The following is a 19,245-nucleotide window of genomic DNA, read 5'->3' on the forward strand; positions in this document are numbered from 1 at the left end:
GCCCTACCCACCTGCCCCAGGCCAGTAGCTCCTTACAAGCCCGTTTCATGGACTTCTTCAGCAGCAGCCTGGGGATGCTCCTGGGCATCATCCGGCATGAGCTCCCGGGCCAGGTCTCGAGTCTGCCTCTGCATTCGTGGTCTCAGTCATAGCCCCATTTTATAGATGAAGAAACTGAGGCTCGGGGAGGGGAAGTCACTTAACTGAAGTAACACAGTGAGGCAATACTCAACATTCATTCATTCCGCAAATACTCACTGAGTATGTGTGGTGTGCCAGGCCGTCCGGGCTCCCAGGCTCCTGGGACGTGTGGTGCCCTCATGGAGTTCACATTCTAGTGGGGGCTGGGGACAGCGAACAGAGAAGCAGACATACGATGTCAGGTGGTGAGGAGTGCCGTTGTGAGCAGTAGGGACTCTGAGGACGAGCCTCTCTGAGGAGGGGACAGTGATGGAGGCCCCGGGGGGAGAGGGGAGGCGAGCCCCGGGGGGAGAGGGGAGGCGAGGAGGTGAGCCACACACAGAGCTGGGCAAGGCTGTCCCAGGGAATGGGACAGCAGGGATGAAGGCGGGAGCACGCCTGGTTGAGTTGGCCAGGCTGGCTGGAGCGGAGAGAGCGAGGGCAAGCCGGATGTGGCATCCAACCGTGCTGGGCCCTGGAGGCCACGGGAAGGACCTTGGCTTTAATTAACCCTTCAGGCGGTGGCTTTAATTAACCCTTCAGGCGGTCTGAGCCCAGGGCGCCGGGAGCTAGGGCATGGCCTTGTCTGCTTGTACGGGTGGGCAGCTGAGGCCTGGAGAAATGAAGTTATTGACAGTGAAGAGCCTAACAGCCTATTCTGTTAGAGCCCAGGCCTTCTGGCCCCAGAAGCGTGGGGCCAACCGGCTTGGCGGGGGGGGCAGCTGTCCAGGCACTGCGGGGTGGAGGCCGACTGTCTCGGCTTCCGTGGACCTTCTCCTAGGGTGGGAGGGGGCGAAGCCTGGTGGTAGCCGCTCTCCGTATGCGTCCATTCAGTCAGTAGACGCGGACTGAGCAGCTACTGTGGTCCAGGCGCTGGCAACTCGGCAGTGAACCAGATAGGCGGAAGTCCCCTTCTCACGTTGGCGTCTTACATTTAGTGGGGACGGTGGGCGGCACCCAAGGGGACCGGTGCGAGCAGTGGTGGTAAGGGGCATGGAGAAAAATCAAGCAACGTGAGAAGGGATGTGGGAGGAAGCAGGGGGAGCTGTCATAAACAGGTGGGTAGGGAGGGCTCACTGAGAAGGGGCATTTGATAACGACCTGCAGGAGTGCAGGGAGTGAGCCCCATGGCTAACTGGGGCAGGAGTGCAGGTGAAGGGGCCAGCCATGAGTCCGGAGGGGGAGTGGGCCGGACGTGTTTAAAGAGACAAGGAGGCCGATGTGGGGCCAGCCCGGTGGGAACCAGGAGAAGTGCCCACCCATCGTGCCCTGTCCTGGTCTGCAGACACAGAGCAGTGATGAGGGACGGAGGTGATCCCCAGGGCCAGGTCTCCGCCATCAGACTGGGCAGGGGAGACCTGTTTCCCACTGCCCTTTGCAGGCAGGGGTGGTATTTGAGGCACCTTGACCCTACCTGCTCAGGGTGGGCTGTGAGTTTGGGGCTGTCGGTGGAGCTTTCTGAGCTTTGGCAGATGTCACAGTTCTAACCCTGGCTCTGCTACTTCCTTTTGGTGACTCTGAGCAAGCTCTGTTGCCTCTCTGAGCCTTGGTTTCACATCTGTAAAATGGGTTAACAGTGTAGGCCTGTGACCTCAGTTCTCCGAGGGCAGGGATTTTATCTGGCTATTTACTATGGTATTCCCAGGGCCTAGGAAAGTTCCTGGCATGCAATAGGTGCTCAATAACTGATTGCTGACTGAATGATTGGGATTGTGTGGGCGTGGTATGCGGGTGCTAGGGTGTTGCCGGGGTCTCAGCTCCTGAGTGTCCCCAGGCCCGCGGCTTGCTGGACTGGGCTGTGAGGAGCTCTGGAGGCGGCCAGAGAGCTGTTGCTGGGGCGGGAGCTTGGGTCTGGTTTAGGGCCGCTGACGGCATTAAATGGGTCTCAGCCCCTCTTACGCCTTCAGCACCTCCGTTCATGCTGCAGGGGCCCCGATGGGCTGCTGGGATGGCCTAGCCAGGACATACCCACCTTGGGTTTGCACCGTATACACCCAGAAGCACGGTGTCTCCCGGGCCTCCCGTTGCCCGCCATTCTTTTTTTTTTTTTTTTAAAGTAAGCTCTAGGCCCAATGTGGGGCTTAAACTCACGAGCCCGAGATCAAGAGTCATATGCTCTACTGACAGAGCCAGCCACGCGCCCTCCCGTGGCCCACCATTCTGAGCAGAGGTGGGCAAGGGCAGGTGGACACCGCTGCCATCTCACCCCACCTCTGGTGGTTAAAAGTAGTAGAGCCCCAGTTGACCATGTGCCTGTTCGGTGCCAGGCACAGGGCTCTGCTCTAGGCGAGCCCAGTTTTGTTGCCTTCCCCATAGCTACCCTGGGAGGCGGGTGCCATCTTAGAGGCAAGGAAGCTGAGGCTCGGCGGGAAGACTGATTTACCCCAAGATTCAGCGAAGATTTATCCTCTGCCTCCTGAACCAGCTCTCTCAAGGCCTGGCCTACAGGCTGCCTCTTGCTAAGCAGGGTCTGCTCAAGGAACAGGCCAACCAAGAGCACAACTCTTGGAGTCCCTCATGCCCTGTGCTGGTCCCCTTCCTGACACGGCCTCAGCACACCCTCTGCCGGTCCCCACCAGGCCAGCCCCCGTCTGCCAGTTTTGAGGCAGGCAGTGTAGTGGTCAGGAGTGGGGGCTCTGGATGGAGCAAACCTGAGTTCGGATCCCACCTCTCCAGTTAACCCCCATGAGCCTCGGGCAAGTAATGGAGCCTCTGGGCTTCAGTGTTCTTGTCTGTAAAATGGGGTTGTTGTTAGGATATTTTTCCTTTCCTCCTAGGTTTCCTTTTTTTTTTTTTTTTTCATTTTTCCTTATTACCAACATATAAACCACCACAGGTGAGTGCCTGGATCATAAACTCACTCTAAAACCAACATCCAGATCAAGATGTAGAACAAGACAGTCCCCAGAAGACCTCTGCCCTTCCCAAACAGGAACACTTTCCTAACTGATAGTAGCCTTAGGTGTGTTTTTCTGGGTTGGTTTGTTTTGCTCTTAAAAATGGAGGTAAAATTGGGGCTCCTGGGTGGCTCAGTCGGTTAAGCGTCTGCCTTCAGCTCAGGTCATGATCCCAGGGTCCTGGGATCGAGCCCCGCATCGGGCTCCCTGCTCAGCGGAGAGCCTGCTTCTCCCTCTCTCTCTGCCTACCACTCTGCCTATTTGTACTCTCTCTCTGTCAAATAAATAAATAAAATATTAAAAAAAAAAAAAAAGGAGGTAAAATTGGGGCCACCTGGGTGGCTCAGTCGGTTAGGCATCTGCTTTCAGCTCAGGTCATGATCCCAGGGTCCTGGGATCGAGCCCCACATCGGGCTCCTTGCTCAGCAGGGAGTCTGCTTATCCCTCTGTGTTCTCTCTTGCTGTCTCAAATAAGTAAAATCTTTAAAATAAATAAGTAAACAAAATCTTTAAAATAAATAAAATGGAGGTAAAATGGGGGCACCTGGGTGACTCAGTTAGGGGTCTGCCTTCAGCTCAGGTCATGATCCCAGAGTCCTGGGATCGAGCCCCATGGCAGGCTCCCTGCTCAGCGGGGAGTCTGCTTCTCCCTCTCCCTCTGCCCCCCCCAGCTCGTGCTCACTCTCTCTATCTCAAATAAATAAATAAAACTTAAAAAAAAAAAATTAAAATGGAGGTAAAAGTTGCATAACACGAAATTTACCATTTTAAAGTGTGCAATTCAGTAGCCTTTAGTACATTCACAATGTGGCGTAACCACCACCTCTGTCTAGTTCCAAAACAGTTTCATCTCCCTAAAAGAAACCAGTCACTCTCCATTCCCCCCTCCTTCCAGCCCCGGCGGCCTCCGGTTTGTTTTGATTTGTTTTCTGTCTCTAAGGATTGACTTATTATGGACATTTCATACAAATGAATCATAAAATAGGTGGCCTTTTGTGTATGGCTCCCTTTCACTTACCATAATGTCTTTGAGGTTCATCCATATCGTACCTTGGATCAGCACTTCTTTTCTTCTTATGGCCAAACAACATTCCATTGCATGAGAATACCACATTTTGTTTGTCCATACATCAGTGGTGAACATTTGGGTTATTTCTACCTTTTGGCTATTGTGAATAGAGCTGCTACGAACATTTGTGTACAAGCATTTGAGTACTTGTTTTCAATTCTTTTGGGTACATTCCTAGGAGTGGAATTGCTGGATCATATGTTCTATATTTATAATCAGTATTTATATAGGTTATATAAATTGGGTCACATATTCTATAATTATAATTTAATGCATTCTGTGTGATTTGATAATATATTTATGTTTTTATGTTATTAGGGTTGTATATTCTGTATTTATAATCTACAGCATATTCTATATTTAAAATTTTTGAGAAGCACCAGAGTTTTCCATAGGGCTGTAGCATTTCACATTCCCACCAGCCGTGTACAAGGGTTTCACTTTCTTCCACATCCTCACCAGCACTTGTTCTGTTTCTTTTCTTTCTCTTTTATTATTATTATTTTAAAATTTTTTTAGAAGGGGGAGGGACAGAGGGAGAGGGAGAGAGAGAATTTTAAATAGGCTCCAAGCCCAGCATGGAGCCGGTTGCAGGGCTCCATCTCACAACCTGAGATGATGACTTGAGCTGAAATCAAGAGTCAGACGTGGGGCGCCTGGGTGGCTCAGGTCATGATCCTAGGGTCCTGGGATCGAGCCCTGAGTTGGGCTCCCTGCTCAGCCGGGGAGCCTGCTTCTCCTCTCCCTCTGCTGCTTCCCTTGCTTGTGTGCTCGCTTTCTGTCAAATAAGTAAAAAAAATCTTCAAAAAAAAAAAAAAAAGTCAGACGCTGAAATGATTGAGCCACCCACGCGCCCCTTTTCTTTTCTCTCTTAAATTAAGTCCTAGTTGGTATGAGGTGGTAGCTCATCATGGTTTTGACTTGCATTTTCCTAATGACTAATGATGTTGAGCATTTTTTTCATGTGCTTGATGGCCATTTTTATATCTTTAGAGAAATGACTGTTTGAGCCCTTTGCCCGTTTTTTAATTGGGCTATTTATCTTTTTGTTGTTGAGTTGTAAGAACTCTTTATATATTCTGGATACTAGACCCTTATCAGAGCTATGATTTGCAGATATTTTTGCCCACTCTGGTTGTCTTTTTATCTTCTTGATAATGTCCTTTGCACGTAAGTTTTATTTTTAATGATCTACTTTTTTTCTTATGTTGCTTGTAATGTTGGTGTCGTATCTAAGAATCCATTGCCAAATCCAGGGTTATGAAGGCTCACCCCATGTATTCTTCTAAGAGTTTACCATTTTAGCTCTTATATTTACGTAGATCCACGTTGAGTTAACTTTTATATATGGTATATGGTGTGAGGCTGGAGTCCAGCTCTGTTCTTTTGCATGTGGATGTCGTGTTGTTCCACCGTTTGTTGAATAGACTATTGTTTCCCCACAGGGTGGTCTTAGCACTCTTGTTGAAAATTGATTGATCATATGTGTGAGTTTTTTTTTTTTTGACTCCCAGTTCTATTCCATTGGTCTATCTGTCTATCCTTAGACCATGCTGATTTGATTACCGTAGCTTTGTAGTAAGTTTTGAAATCGGGAAGTATAAAGATTGACTTTTCTATTTCTGCAAAAAGAGTTGTTGGAATTTCAATAGGTGCCATGCCATGTTGAATCTGTAGATTGCTTTGGGGAGTGTCGCCGTCTTAACATATGAAGCCTTCTAATCCATGCACATAGGACTTTTTTTTAAAGATTTTATTTGACACAGAGAGGGAGCACAAGCAGGGGTGGTGTGGCAGGCAGAGGCAGAGGGAGAGGGAGAAGCAGGCTCCCTGCTGAGCAGGGAGCCCGATGTGGGGCTCGATCCCAGGACTCTGGGATCACGACCCGAGCCGAAGGCAGACGCTCAACCATCAGCCACCCAGGCGCACCACATAGGACATCTTTGCATTTGTTTAGGGCTTTAATTTATTTCAGCAGTGTTTTGTAGTTTTTAGTGTGTACATCTTTTGCCTCCTTGTACTATTGTAAATGGAATTCTTTTTAAATTCCCTTTTTGGACTGTTCATTGTTAACATATAGAAACAACAGCTGGTTTTTGTGTGTTAATCTGGCCACATCTACTAGCTCTTATCATTACTTTGTGGATTCTTTGTGATTTCTGCAAGTAAAGTTCGTTTTACTTATTCCTTTTCAAGTTTAGTGCCTTTTATCTCTTTCTTTTTCTTTTTCTCTGGCTAGAACTTCCAGTGCAGTGTTTGGTGAAAGCAGTAGATATCTTGGTTTTTTCCCTGATGTTAATGAGAAAGTTTTCAGTCTTTCATCATTGAATGATATTACCTGTGGATTTTTCATAGATGCGCTTTATCATGTGGAGGAAATTCTCTTCTATTCCTAGCTTGCTGAGTATTCTTTTATCAAGAAAGCGTGTTGGGTTTTGTCAAATATTTTTCTGTCGCAGTCGAAATGATCATGTGGTTCCCCCCCTCCTTTGTTCTATTAATGTGTATTGCATTGATTGATTTTCATATATTGAACCACCTTTGCATTCCTGGGATAAAACCTGCTTGGTCATGTCTGTATACTCCTTTGCGCTGTTGGATTTGGGATTTTGCTGGGTTTTGAACTTTATATCGACATTGGAAAGAATTGAATAAGTTAAGTCCTAAAAGATACTTAGGGTAGAACCTGACACAGTATACACTAGAGTGTTACCTAATCCTTGTCATCCGTTAATGGATACCTCCCTGTGAGAGGAGACAAAGACTCAGAGAAGTCAGGTGACTTATTGGAGGCCACACAGCACACCCAGCTCAGAGTCCACCCTGCAGTCCTGCTTCCTGTGTGCCATGGGGGTCGGGGGCCTGGCTCAGTCTTGTTTTACTCGCTTGCACGCTGGGCTGATGATAACAAGTGTTTACTGAGTGCCTGTGGTGTGTTGGGCCCTAAGCTGGATGTCTTATGGTGGCCATCTCATGTTCTTTTAACAGCTTGAGCTAGAATTCACACACCATACAATTCAGGAATTTAAAGTATACAGTTCAGTGGCTTTTAGTGTAGTCAGAGTTGTAGACCCCTCACCACAGTCAATTTTAGAGCATTTTCACTCCCCTGGAAAGGACCCTGCCCTCCCCCTTGGCCATTCCTCTCCGACCTCCCCCCACACTTCCCCCTCTCAGTCCTAGGCAGCCACTAATCTGCTTTTCACCTATAGATTTGCCTGCTCTGGACATTTTATACACATGGAATCATAATTTGTGGTCCCAAGCTTTTTTCACTTAGCATAGGTTATGGTTCGTCCATGTTGTATGTAGTGTGTAGTAATAACTTCTTCATAGGACTGAGTAATATTCTCTTGTATGGATATATGCCACGTTCTGTCTCTCTGTTCATTAGCTGATGGGACTTTCGAGTTTCCCCTTTTTACAATTATGAATAATAATTGCTGTGGACATTTACGCACAAATTTTTCTGGAGGTATGTTTCACCATCTTAATTTAATCCTCAGCGGCCCTCTGAGGAGTGGGTCCTTGCCATGTGGGTATGTGTACACGGGATGCCTGGGTATTCATGGTTGGAACAAATGGAAGCAATCAAGGGGCACTCAGAGGGCGCAGCAGCAGTTATACCATGCCTGGCACAGTGTTTTGACATTTGATCCACCTGCACGGCTGTCCTGGTGAATACCAGCCCAGGGGATTTGGCCTTACAGGGCCACAGGGCATGTGTGTTTGGAAGCCTGGGCCTCCCCTGGGAGCGGGCCACGCGCTGGCAAGGACGGCCAGGATGGCTTGCTGCTGGCCACACGCGGAGGCAGCTGGTGCCCTGGGGCACTGCAGCAGGCGCCTTCCTGCCAGGCCTGACCTCTGGATCACTGGGGCCCAGCCCAGCGCCCGGCCTGGCCCAGCCTGCGTCAGCAGGGGCTGCCTGGAGGTTTTCTCTCTCCTCCCCGCCCTCTCATCGGCCCTCCTCCCACCCGGGTGCCCTCTGTGGGGTGCTGTGACACAGAGCTGCCTGCCCTGACCTCTCCCTCCCCCCTGCCTCGGCTCAGGTGAATACATCAAGACCTGGAGGCCCCGGTACTTCCTGTTGAAGAGTGATGGCTCCTTCATTGGATACAAGGAGCGGCCTGATGCCCCTGACCAGACCCTGCCTCCCCTGAACAACTTCTCTGTCGCAGGTGCGTCTCGGGGCACGCCAGGCCAGAGGTCAGGTGCTCGGGGAACCAACCGCTGGTGGGTCCAGGGGGCACCCGGGGGTTGGCCTTTCTTGGGTGTGGGCCTGTCCAGGGCCCGCTTGCCTTCGGATCCATTTCCCACCCTTCCCGCCTGCCCACCTTTGTGTCAGCTGGGCCTGGGGTGGGAGGGCTGAACTGGTGGCCAGTGGGGAGCCAGGCATTTCCCCAGCCCCCCGCCCCAGGCAGCACCGCCTCCGCGGTTCTAAATCTGCCGACCAGGCCCCGTGGTTCTGGTTGATGTCAGGCACCTGCCATCCTTCCTGCGCTCTGGTAACAGTCCACTTCTCTGTCCCTCTGACGTTAGCTAGAGACAGACAGCGTGGCCTCCCGCTCATCTGATCACAGGGCTAACTTCACATCCTCTGTCCCCTCCGTGGTACTGCAAATGGTGCCTTCCAGCTGGACTCTGGCCAGTGAAAGCTTGGCAGGCCCAAATCCCTGACCACTGAGCTGTCATCGTCTGGTGGTCTGTCCCCCTCCCCAACATACACTGGACCTTGAGCCCCATAGAGACAAGGCCAGGGCCGACTCGGTCACTAACGTATCTCTACACCATCTGGCATGCAGGAGGTGGCTCAGGGAATGTGGGCTGCAGGGCAGCAGGGCTGTCCCCTCACTCTCCCGGCTCTGTCCCCTCTTTCTGTCTGCAGAATGCCAGCTGATGAAGACCGAGAGACCACGGCCCAACACCTTTGTCATACGCTGCCTGCAGTGGACCACGGTCATCGAGAGGACCTTCCACGTAGACTCTCCAGATGAGAGGTGAGCTTGGGCCTCCGTGTGGCCACCCTTTGAGGGTGGCCTGGCCTAGCGTGAGGAGGAGGTCCACAGATGGACAGAGTCCCTTGGGCCCCTGCCTAGGAGTTTCCTGTCTCAACCCTTCTGAGAGCTAGAAAGAGTAGGGGTTCTTGGTCTGCAGACCTTCTTCTGTGTTCTCAGACCGGAGGGTAACATTGGAATCATCGGTGGAGCTCAACAGTACAGAGCTTTGGGCCCACGTCAGGGCCTCCCACTGCCTGCAGATCTGTGGAGGGTCAGGGAGCTGCATTTTTTTTTTTTTTTTTAAAGATTTTACTTATTTATTAGAAACAGCATGAGAGGGGAACGGGTCACAGGGAGAAGCAGCCTCCCTGCTGAGCCCGGAGCCTGATGCGGGACTCGATCCCAGGACCCTGGGGTCATGACCTGAGCCGAAGGCAGTTGCCTAATGGAACTGAGCCACCCAGGCTCCCAGGGAGCTGCATTTTTAATGAGCATCGCCATTGATTTTGAAGCAGACAGTCCAGAGATTCAGTATTAAAAGGCCCGGATCAGTTTAATCATCAGAAGAGATGATACAGATTTACCTAGTTCAAAAGTCAAACAGTGCCAGGAGGTGTCTGTCACTTCTGCCCCATTCACCCCCGCCCCCCGCTAACCGCTCTTCTGTCTTCTTGGAGAGCTTCATGGGTGGACCGGCTCATTCAGATAGACGTTTGCACCCTGCTCCCCTGGTTGGTTCTTTTTACACAAAAGGTAGCATCGTACACAGACTTCTGAACTCTGTTTTTTCCTCAGTGTGTCTTGGGGCATCTTTCTGCTTCAGTCTCCAGAGAGCTGCCGCCTCCACCGCACTGGCTTTGGTTTTTCTTTTAGACGGTGGCACACCTGTGTCCCCAAGTTTCCTGAGCGGGTTCTCGATGAACGTGATCGGGGTTGTTTCCAGGCTTTGGCTCATTCCAGGTGGTGCCACGGTGAAGTGTACCCTGTGCTTACCTCGTTCGACGGATGTGCAGGCGAGCCTGTAAGAGGAGTTCTTAGATGCGGGATTTCTGGGTCATCAGGAATATGCATTTGTGATTTTTAAGAGTGATGTCTAAGAGTCCTCGCAGCCTTCTGTTGTCTAACATTTGGATTTTTACCAGTCTGATCAGTGGGAAGTGGCACCTTAAGGTGGTTTTCACTGACCCTTTTGTCTGTACGGGTGAGGTCGAGCATCCTCTCCTACCTTCAAGGGCCACACGAGTTTCCCTTTCTGAACTGTCTGTTCATAACCTTTGCTTAGTTTTCTGTTGGGTAGTCAGTTTTCATCTCATTTCTGAAACCCCTTTATGTACCGGGAACCTTAGACCTTCGTAATGAGTAGCACATATCTTTTCCCCCACTTTGTCCCTTTGGACCTCACTTTGAGAAACACTTCTTTGGCTTGTGTTCGGGTGAGGATTCAGCCGACCCTGTGGAGGATTCAGCCGACCCTGTGGAGGATTCAGCCGACCCTGTGGAGAACCCAGGAAAATGGCGCCGTCCCTGAGGATCTTTGGCCATGACAGAAGTATTCAGTACCTGTGGTGTCCGAGAGGGGGGCCAGGAGTCACAGGTGCCTTTTGAGCTTTTGAAATGTGAAGTGTGACTAGTGCAACAGAGCTGGAATTTTTATTTTTATTTAATCAATTTAAACTTAAGTAGCTGCATATGGCTGGTGGCTCCCTCTCGGACAGTGTGTATCTAGAGGATACGCGAAACAATATCATAAGATGTATTTCCATAGTCTGTAGTGTAATTGTCATCACGTGGCCTCCCAAAGTTAGAAATATGCCTTCCCCGCCACGGGCAGCAGAGCTCCCTACCATCTCAGGCCAGCTGAGGTGTGACTCTGCTGAAAGCTGGGGACAGAAACCATGGACTGCCAGTAAAAGCAAACGGAGACCAGTAGGTACATAAGGCCTGAGTGTCGGAAGGTGTTGGGTAGGAAGGCGAAGGAGACTTCAGGAAAAGGGACCAGCATATGCATATGCAAAGGCCCGGAAGTGAGACAGGTTGTCATCTTAGGGACCACAGAGGGTTCTCCGTCACCAAAGAATCAAGGGCCAGGGGCCTTGGAAGAGGGCCAGTGGAGGCCTTGCTGGTGAGCTCAGCCAGGTCGTGGACTCCATTTGGAGATCCCTCCAGGGCTTGGCAGGTCGTGAATCAATTGGGGTTTGTCACAGGGTCGCTCAGATTCAGGGGGATGGTAAACAGGAAACCCTTGATTCAGCAGTACCTGGTGCACAGTTTGCAAGCCTGGAAAAGGAGCAGTGGGGAGCTGGCAAAGCGTTTTAGTAGGCAAGAGCCCTGCTCTGCTTTCCATTTTGGTGAGATTCTGTGCTCTTCAGCATGGGGAAGAATCCCTTTACCAGGATGGTGGGGGTTGGACAGGGCCTGCCTTGCTCCTTTTCTTAGCACCTGCTGCTGCTGGAGAGGAATCTGCTGGGGCTGCTCTGAGGCCAGACCCCAGATTCCTGGCCTTAACCCTGGTGGAGGAGTGAGCTAGCGAGAGCGAGGATGCTCACTCGTGGCTGTCCTCACTGGCCTGCCCCACATAGGCCCGAGCCTGGGGAGAGGGGGGCGCGGGGTGGGGGTGTTGTCTAGAGGCCACAGTGGCCTGCTCCCTGGGCTCCTGGGAACCTCTCCTGCCTCCCCCCAGACTCCCCACCCCTACCCCTGCCCCCTTGTTTGAGATATACAGGAAAGTGGAGAGAAGAGTCTAAGAAACGAATGTGCAGGTACCCTGCACCTAGACTCAGCAATCCGGCATCTGCCGTGTTTGCCTCATCTGGCTTTGTTTTGTGCTGAATTGTGCACTTCCGATCACACTTCGTGACACTTTGCTCCTTCATACAGCAGGTGTCTGCTAAGAATGAGGACTTTTCCTACAGAGTCATGATGCCGTTACCACAGCTGACTGTTCGTAGTAGATACTTACCAATCTCTGCATGTCCATGTCTACTAGAATTTCCCCAGTTGTCCTCAAAATGTTTTTCTAACCATGATTCCTTCAAGGTACTTGTCTCTTTGGCCTTTTAACCTTGTTCAGGCCTGTCTTTTCCCCCCACAAAACATTGATTTTTTTTTTTTTTTCCCCCAACAAGCCGGGCTAGTTATCTTGTGGAATGTCTCACGCTAGGGATGTGTTATTCTACTGCCTTTTGGCACTGTTTACTTTGTTCTTCTGTGCCTATGTTTCCTGTAAACCGGAAATTAGGGCTTGAGCAGGGTTGGCAAACCACGGGCTGGCCTCCTGTTTTTGCAAAGAAAGTTTTATTAGAACACGCCATGCCCATTCATTTACAAATTATCTATGGCTGTTTTGCCCTACTTGGCAGAGTTGAATAGTTGTAACCGAGATTGTATGGCCTACAAAGCCTAAAATACTTATTCTTTGGCCCTTCCCAGGAGAAGTTTGCAGATGTTTGGTCTGAGTGGGTTTACTTAATAGTGCATCATGTTATTATGATCTTTTAATGTAAATCTTACTGTGTCATTTCTCTGCTTAGAACTCTGAGTGGCTTTGCTTCCACTGGGAGTAAACTCCAGAGTTTATGCCATATTCTTTTTTTTGAACATTTTACTTATTTGGGGGGTGGAGAGAGTGTGCACATGGAGGGAGGAGCAGAGAGGGAGGGACAAGCAGAGTCCGCACTGAGCATGAAGCCCGATGCAGGGCTCTATTCCACGACCCTGAGATCACGACCTGAGCTGAAATCAATAGTCCTATGCTCACCCAACTGAGCCATCCATTTTTTTTTTTTAAGTGGGCTCCACGCCCAGCACCCAGCATGGAGCCCAGTGCAGGGCTCAAACTCAAGACCCTGAGATCAAGACCTGAGCTGAGATCAGGAGGTGGCCGCTTAACTGACTGAGCCAGCCAGGGGCCTCAGTTTATGCCATATCCTCCTAAGTGCTACGTGATCTGGTCTCCTCTCCAGATCCTTTTCTATTGCTGGTTTCCTCACTGTAGCCACACTGGTCTCTTTGCGATTCCTTAAACCTGCCAGACACACTTCCTGCCTCAGGCCGCAGTGTCGGTCCTGCTGTGTCACTCTCACAGTGGAGCTCGGGTCCTTCGCCGTGGTGGGGACAGGGGAGGAAGCGGCTGGCCCAGGCTGCCCTCATGGAATCGTGCTTGCTGGTGCCTTGCCTCTCCTCCGCCCCTCGCACCTGGCACCCTTTGCCTGGAGGACTGCCATAGTCTCCTGATGCTTGCTCTCCGTGCCCCCGATCCGCACCCCACCGCAGCTGCAGGTTGAAAACAGAAGTCACTCCCTGCACAGACCCTTTAGCGGCTTCCTGGGCCATTAAGGATGAAGATGTCTGTCCCTAACCCAGTGCAACATGGAGCCCGGCGTGTGCTGGGCCGGTCCTGCCTCCTGCCCTCGACCCCTCCATTCCTCTCTGTCACCACAGCCATGCGACCACCTGCAGACACCCCAGGCTTGCTGGCTGGCTGGGCGAATTCTCACGGCAGCCCTTTGAGGTGCTTGTTCTGTGCCAGGCACTGCCCCTAAGTACTTTGTGTTTCCTGCTTATTTCGCCCTTAACGCGCACGAACCTCGTCCCCGCTCTCTTTGTCAGCCAGCTGAGGCACAGGAAAGTCAGATGGCCTGGCATCGCCACCAGGAAGGGACAGACCTCGGATTGACGCCAGGCCATTGGCTGCAGAGTCTGCTTTTCAGCCTGTGTGTTGTGCCCTGGTGCACGGGATGCAGACCAAGGCCTGAGAAGTAAGGTCCCTCAGGGCCCCACGGCCAGTTTGGACTCGAACTCTGGGCCCAGCAGCCTGCTCCCAGGCTGGTCTGCACTGGGTGTAGTGCTGCCTGGGGGAGCGTGGCTCCTCCCGCTGGGCCTCCCGCGGCCCCGGAGCCCACAGGAGGGACGAGAAGGCCCCTGAAAGTACTCGGCTGACGGGAGAAGTGCTTTGAGGGCGGTAGGGACTTGGCAGGTTTGTGTCCTTCAGCTTCTGCTGGCTGGCTGTGTCATTGGGTACCTGCTTGCATCTCTTCCTCAGTCTCCTCGTTTATAGAATGGGGTGAGTAGGGGCGCCTACTTGGGAGGGTTGGGAGCAGACTCAGAGGTTATGGCACGTAAAGCACCCGCACAGCTTCTGGCCGCAGTGCGCTCTGCGAGCTGATGGTGTTCCCCTTGCTCTCTGGTGGGGGAGGCCTGCTCAAAACTGTGGCCGGGGCCAGAACTCCCAGCGGGCGCTTTCCTTCACTCAAAGCCTGGGCTCCACGGCGCTGTGTCCCTTATTCCCTGAGCCTTCCTGCGGGAGGGCCCTGCTTGATACCTCGGGCCTCATCTGGGAAGGAAGCTGTTACTGTCGGGGAACTGTGGCATGGTGCCAGAAGGAGCACAAGGGCCCGATGTGAGTCTCAGCTTTGTCACCTCCTGTGTGTGTGACCCCCACAAGTGACTCCACCTCTGTGTGCCTCTGTTTCCACATCAGAAATGCCCCCCTCTCTCCAGTGTTCTTGATGAGTGTGGAAGGAGCTGGTGTCTGTGGAGCCTTTATTTTTCTCATCATGTCTCTGGAGAAAGGAGGTTGGTCCCCCTGGGGGCTCTCTTTTGAGGGCTGGAAGGCACAGCAGTCCCAGCTCTGGGTGGGAGCTCCCCTCTGCCCCAGACACCATGTTGCAAACCCTTAAGGAGTACCCTGGACAGAGGCCCTTGCTTTTTCTCTGGAATTCTGTGCTGCAACCTTGTAATTTTGGTCCAGTTGGAACAGGATCGGGGGTTTGTCCGGCGGTGGGAGAGCCCCAGTCACCCCTGAACAACCTCCTCCACGTCTGCGGGTTCCTTGGCTCCCTGTGGTCCTGGGCAGCGTGAGCCAGGGTGGAGGGCATAGGTCCAGGCCTCACCCAGCGTTTTGAACACCTTCTTGGAGTCAGACGCTTCCCGTGTACCATGCTCTGTACGCAGCGGCTCACCTGCGCCTCAGCGTCCCTGGTCTGCCGAGGATGGGTGAGCTTGCCCTGGGGGCAGAATTGCTGTTTGAGGCCCAGCCCGCGAGGCTCCGGAGCTCCTGCTCCTCATCACCAGCTCTGCAGCCCAGGGAGGCCCTTGGAACTGCTTCCAGTGCTCCCGTGGTGTGGATGAACCATGGTTTATTTATCCAGGCTTCTGTCGATGGACTTTGTGTGTTCTCCCTTATAAACAGAGATGATAGATGATGGCACCCTCTGCGTCTTAGTCTGTAACTTGCTTTTCTCACTTGACAGTACCTCAGGATCTCTGTACGTGAGATATATACGTATTTTGTTCTTTTTAACGTCTCTTAGGAGATTGTGATTTTTTTTTTTTCTTTTCTTTCTTTTTCTTTCTTTTTTTTTTTTTTAAGTAGGCTCTGTGCCCAGTTTGGAGCCCAATGCAGGGCTTGAACTCACAGCCCTGAGATCAAGACCTAGGCTGAAGAGTCAGATGCTTAACCAACTGAGCTACCCAGGTGCCCTGGTGATTTTTTTTTTTTTTTTTTTTTTCTTTCTCAATCCTTGGTCTTCTACCTGAAGTCAGCATTTAAAAATTTCTAAGAGGACAATTATGATCTGGTAAAGCCTATCATGGGATGCGGCCCACCCGTCCCCCGTTTTTGAAAAATAAAATGTGAATGTGGGGATAAGGATTTATATTGTATTTTTCTCAAAGAGGTTATGGGTTAAAACAAGCTGAGAAATGGCAGCCTGGAGGCCCGTGCTCCTGAGCCTACGTGTGTGCCGGGCCTTGGTGTGACGTGTCCGGGTGTGCACTGGGCCTCTGTGTGCACCACGTCTGGGGCCACTTGAACTTTGGCCTCCTTGCTCACTCGTTCCCCAGGCACCTCCTGAGTGCCCGCTCAGGTGCTGTGTGTACCACGGACAGACAGACGAAATCCCTGCGCTCGTGGGCCTGACACACATGGGTTAGGGTTATGGGGCCCCCAGACTCTGCCCAGGGAGGGCCAGTGTGCCAGCACTTGATGTTGATGCGGGCGGTATTCACACATCTGTCTTAGGAAGCACAACCTCCTGGGAGCGAGGCTGCTTGTGCGCTAGGGCGTCTGGGTTCAGCAAGCCATGGAGCTGAGCGAGAACGGCCCTCCCCTTTGGCTCTGGACGGTCACGGGCCTTCTGTGATTCCAGCTGCCAGACTGAGCACCCACTGTGTTTTTCTTGAATTGTGTTTTGTTTTGTTTTGTTTTTTTTCAATCTGTGCCTTGGTTTCCCCATCTGTAACGTAAAAGTTGGTGGGGGGTGCTCTGGGAGTGTATGTGATGGGGGTCGACAGTGGAATTAGACTCCTCCTTGCCCCTGACTCCCAGTTCCCGTCCCTGGAGGCAGCCAGGGCCCCGTGTCATGCACGCCCTTCCAGAGGGGTCCGTGCTGCGGTGAGCACACGTGCCTGTGCGTACATTCCTCTTGCTTCTAACTCCAGGAGCAGGACACTCTGCCCTGTTCTGAACCTTCTTTTTTTCTCTTAAGGTGTCTCAGGCCCTCCCAAGTCTGCATCTAGAGCTCTTTTTTTTGTTGTTGTTAAGGTTTTATTTATCTATTTGACAGAGATAGTGAGCACAAGCTGGCGGGGGGTGGGGAGAGCCGCAGGGGGAGAGGGAGAAGCAGGCTTCCCACTGAGCAGGGAGCCCGATGCGGGACTCGATCCCAGGACCCTGGGATCATGACCTGAGCCAAAGGCAGAGGCTTCACCGACTGAGCCACCCAGGCGCCCCCGCATCTAGATCTTCCTCCTTTCTCTGAGCTGAGGGGCGTTCCGTGCGTGGACTCCTCACACACATTCCCTGCTCGCCTCGGCGCCCGGGGAGCTCAGCACTGTGGCCACCCTTCGGGAAATGCAAGATGCTGTCCCCTGGAGGCACACCATTATTTTCCATAATACCAAGCAAAAGTAATGCACAATTCAATCGAGATAGGCCACTGACTGTAAGGTGCCCCCGGATCCCAGCAGTGTCAGAACATGGGGAGATGTGCGCATGGGACCGCTGGGCTGTACAGAGTAGCTCTAGTACCCTCGGGACGTGAGGAGCTGGGGGCTGAGTGCAGCCGCCCCCAGGGTGGTCCCGGCTCCTCAGGCCACTTGCTCCCTGCGTGACCTTGGCCAGGGGCCTCTGTGCCTCGGGAGAGAGCACAGTTTCACCTGTGCTGGGGCTGGGGGTGATTCTGGAAGAAGCGTGGCTGACCATCCGGTCTCCCTGAGGCTGATCGGAATTGCTGCGATTTGGGAGGTTGCCCACTTGGGCTCTTAGAATTTTCTCGTTCTTAGGTGTGCATTTTATTTTTCTCACTATTCATGGGCCTGTTTTATAGCTCTAAGCAGAATCCAAAGAGGGTTCAGCATACACTGGGTCGAGCCACCTAAAATTGTGTGGTGAGTCAAACACGGGAGGGGTATGGAAAATTCAGTATCGTTCAGGCCCCTACTCTTTTTGTGGTCTCTGGTTGTTTTTACGTATTTCTCCTAGATCTATTTTCCCTTTCTGGAGACAGAACAGTTTGCAAGTATCAAAAGAAAGCTCTTTCCGAGCAAGTTCTAAATTGTGAGTGACAGAAATAGTTTCTTCTTAAACCAAGCTCCTTTTGGCTGGGACCTGCTTCCCTGTCTGCCACCTTCTGCTTCGCGTCTCTGCCCCACTAGGAACCTCTGGCCCTGAGCTCTCCTGGCAGACACCTCCCTCCGGGCATCTTCAGCTTTCTTCGGCTGATGAATTCTTCCTTTTACTCTTGGTTTGCTTTTGCAAAACATCACGCTTGTCATTTGTTCTGGAGGAATCCCGAGGAGCGCTGTGGCTCAGGGTGGTGGCTCCTTTTCAAGGGGCTGTGAATAAAGGTGGTCTCCCCTCTTTGGTCATGTAATTGCTGCTCACTTCAAGCGTCCCTCAGGCCAGGCCACTCCAGGACATAGATGGACTCTCCGTCCTAATTCCACTCTTGCCCTCTCTTACCCACTGCAGCCAGAGGATTTGCAAAATGTCAGTCCTGTCCCGTCGGCTCCCCCTAGTCGGACAGATCTTGCCAGAATGCCCAAAGGTGTTGGTCATTTGCTCCCATTAGAGGGGGTGGGGCTCCGTCCTTCCCGCCCAGAGTCCGTGGGACTCATGGCTCTTGTGACCTGTCCCTCAAAGGGAGGAGTGGATGCGGGCCATTCAGATGGTCGCCAACAGCCTCAAGCAGCGGGGCCCAGGTGAGGACCCCATGGACTATAAGTGTGGCTCCCCCAGCGACCCTTCTGCGGCTGAGGAGATGGAAGTGGCAGTTAACAAGGCTCGGGCCAAGGTGGTAAGTACTGGGGGGCAGGCGGCCAGTCTGGGAGCACCCCTCTCCCCACCAACACTGGCCCTGCCGCCCTCGGTTTCCATACAGAGCGCACAGGGGAGCAGCCGGGACCCTTCGCGACTGCCCTGTGGGATGGGTGATGTATGGATGTAGGTGCCCCAGGGCTGCTCTTTGCCCCTGGAGTGAGGGGCAGCTGCATCCTCAGAGCTCATGAAGACCTGTCTACCCCCATATCCCAGCCTCCCGGGGCCCCCTGCCTGGGAGAGCCCTGGTCTGAAGGCCGCTTCAGAGCAAACAGTTGCCGCCCAGAGCCTCCCTTCCTGCTCATGCCCAAGCGTTTTGGCAACAGTGGCCTTCGATTTTTCCTTTCTCTTTGTTAAAATGTCCTCCCGTGGGCCACGTGCCAAGCACTGACTTCCCCACTCTCTCCCCCTCCTCGGCAGACCATGAATGACTTCGACTATCTTAAACTCCTGGGCAAGGGCACCTTTGGCAAAGTGATTCTGGTGCGGGAGAAGGCCAGCGGCCGCTACTACGCCATGAAGATCCTGCGGAAGGAAGTAATCATCGCCAAGGTGGGCGTGCCCGGGGCTGCAGCGGCCTCTGTGGTCATGGTGGGACTGCGCTCGCCCCAGCCCACCCCACCCCACCCTCCGGGCGACCAGGGGACTAGGGTGGAGCCTCCGACTAGGCCTCACCCAGCAGGCGCTATCAGGGCCTGAAAGCAGGTCGCTTGCGGCGGCAGAATGGGCTGGTGGAGAGGCCCTAGGAGTGGGGGCTCGGCTCAGGGCCTCTCCATAGGAGGCTGG

The 19,245-nt window shown here is 52.5% G+C and overlaps 1 protein-coding gene across 1 annotated transcript in view; it reads left to right on the forward strand.

Annotated features, from left to right (window-relative positions):
- AKT2 (AKT serine/threonine kinase 2) overlaps window positions 1–19,245 on the forward strand; it is a 48,314-nt gene that overhangs the window by 20,149 nt on the left and 8,920 nt on the right. Inside the window, exons 3-6 of the mRNA XM_021701010.2 lie at window positions 8,196–8,324; window positions 9,032–9,143; window positions 18,286–18,439; window positions 18,880–19,011. Coding sequence (XP_021556685.1) covers window positions 8,196–8,324; window positions 9,032–9,143; window positions 18,286–18,439; window positions 18,880–19,011 — 527 coding nt within the window. The remainder of the gene's footprint in view (window positions 1–8,195; window positions 8,325–9,031; window positions 9,144–18,285; window positions 18,440–18,879; window positions 19,012–19,245) is intronic.

Source organism: Neomonachus schauinslandi, chromosome 16 (genome assembly GCF_002201575.2).
Source record: "Neomonachus schauinslandi chromosome 16, ASM220157v2, whole genome shotgun sequence".
NCBI classification, from domain to species: Eukaryota; Metazoa; Chordata; class Mammalia; order Carnivora; family Phocidae; genus Neomonachus; species Neomonachus schauinslandi.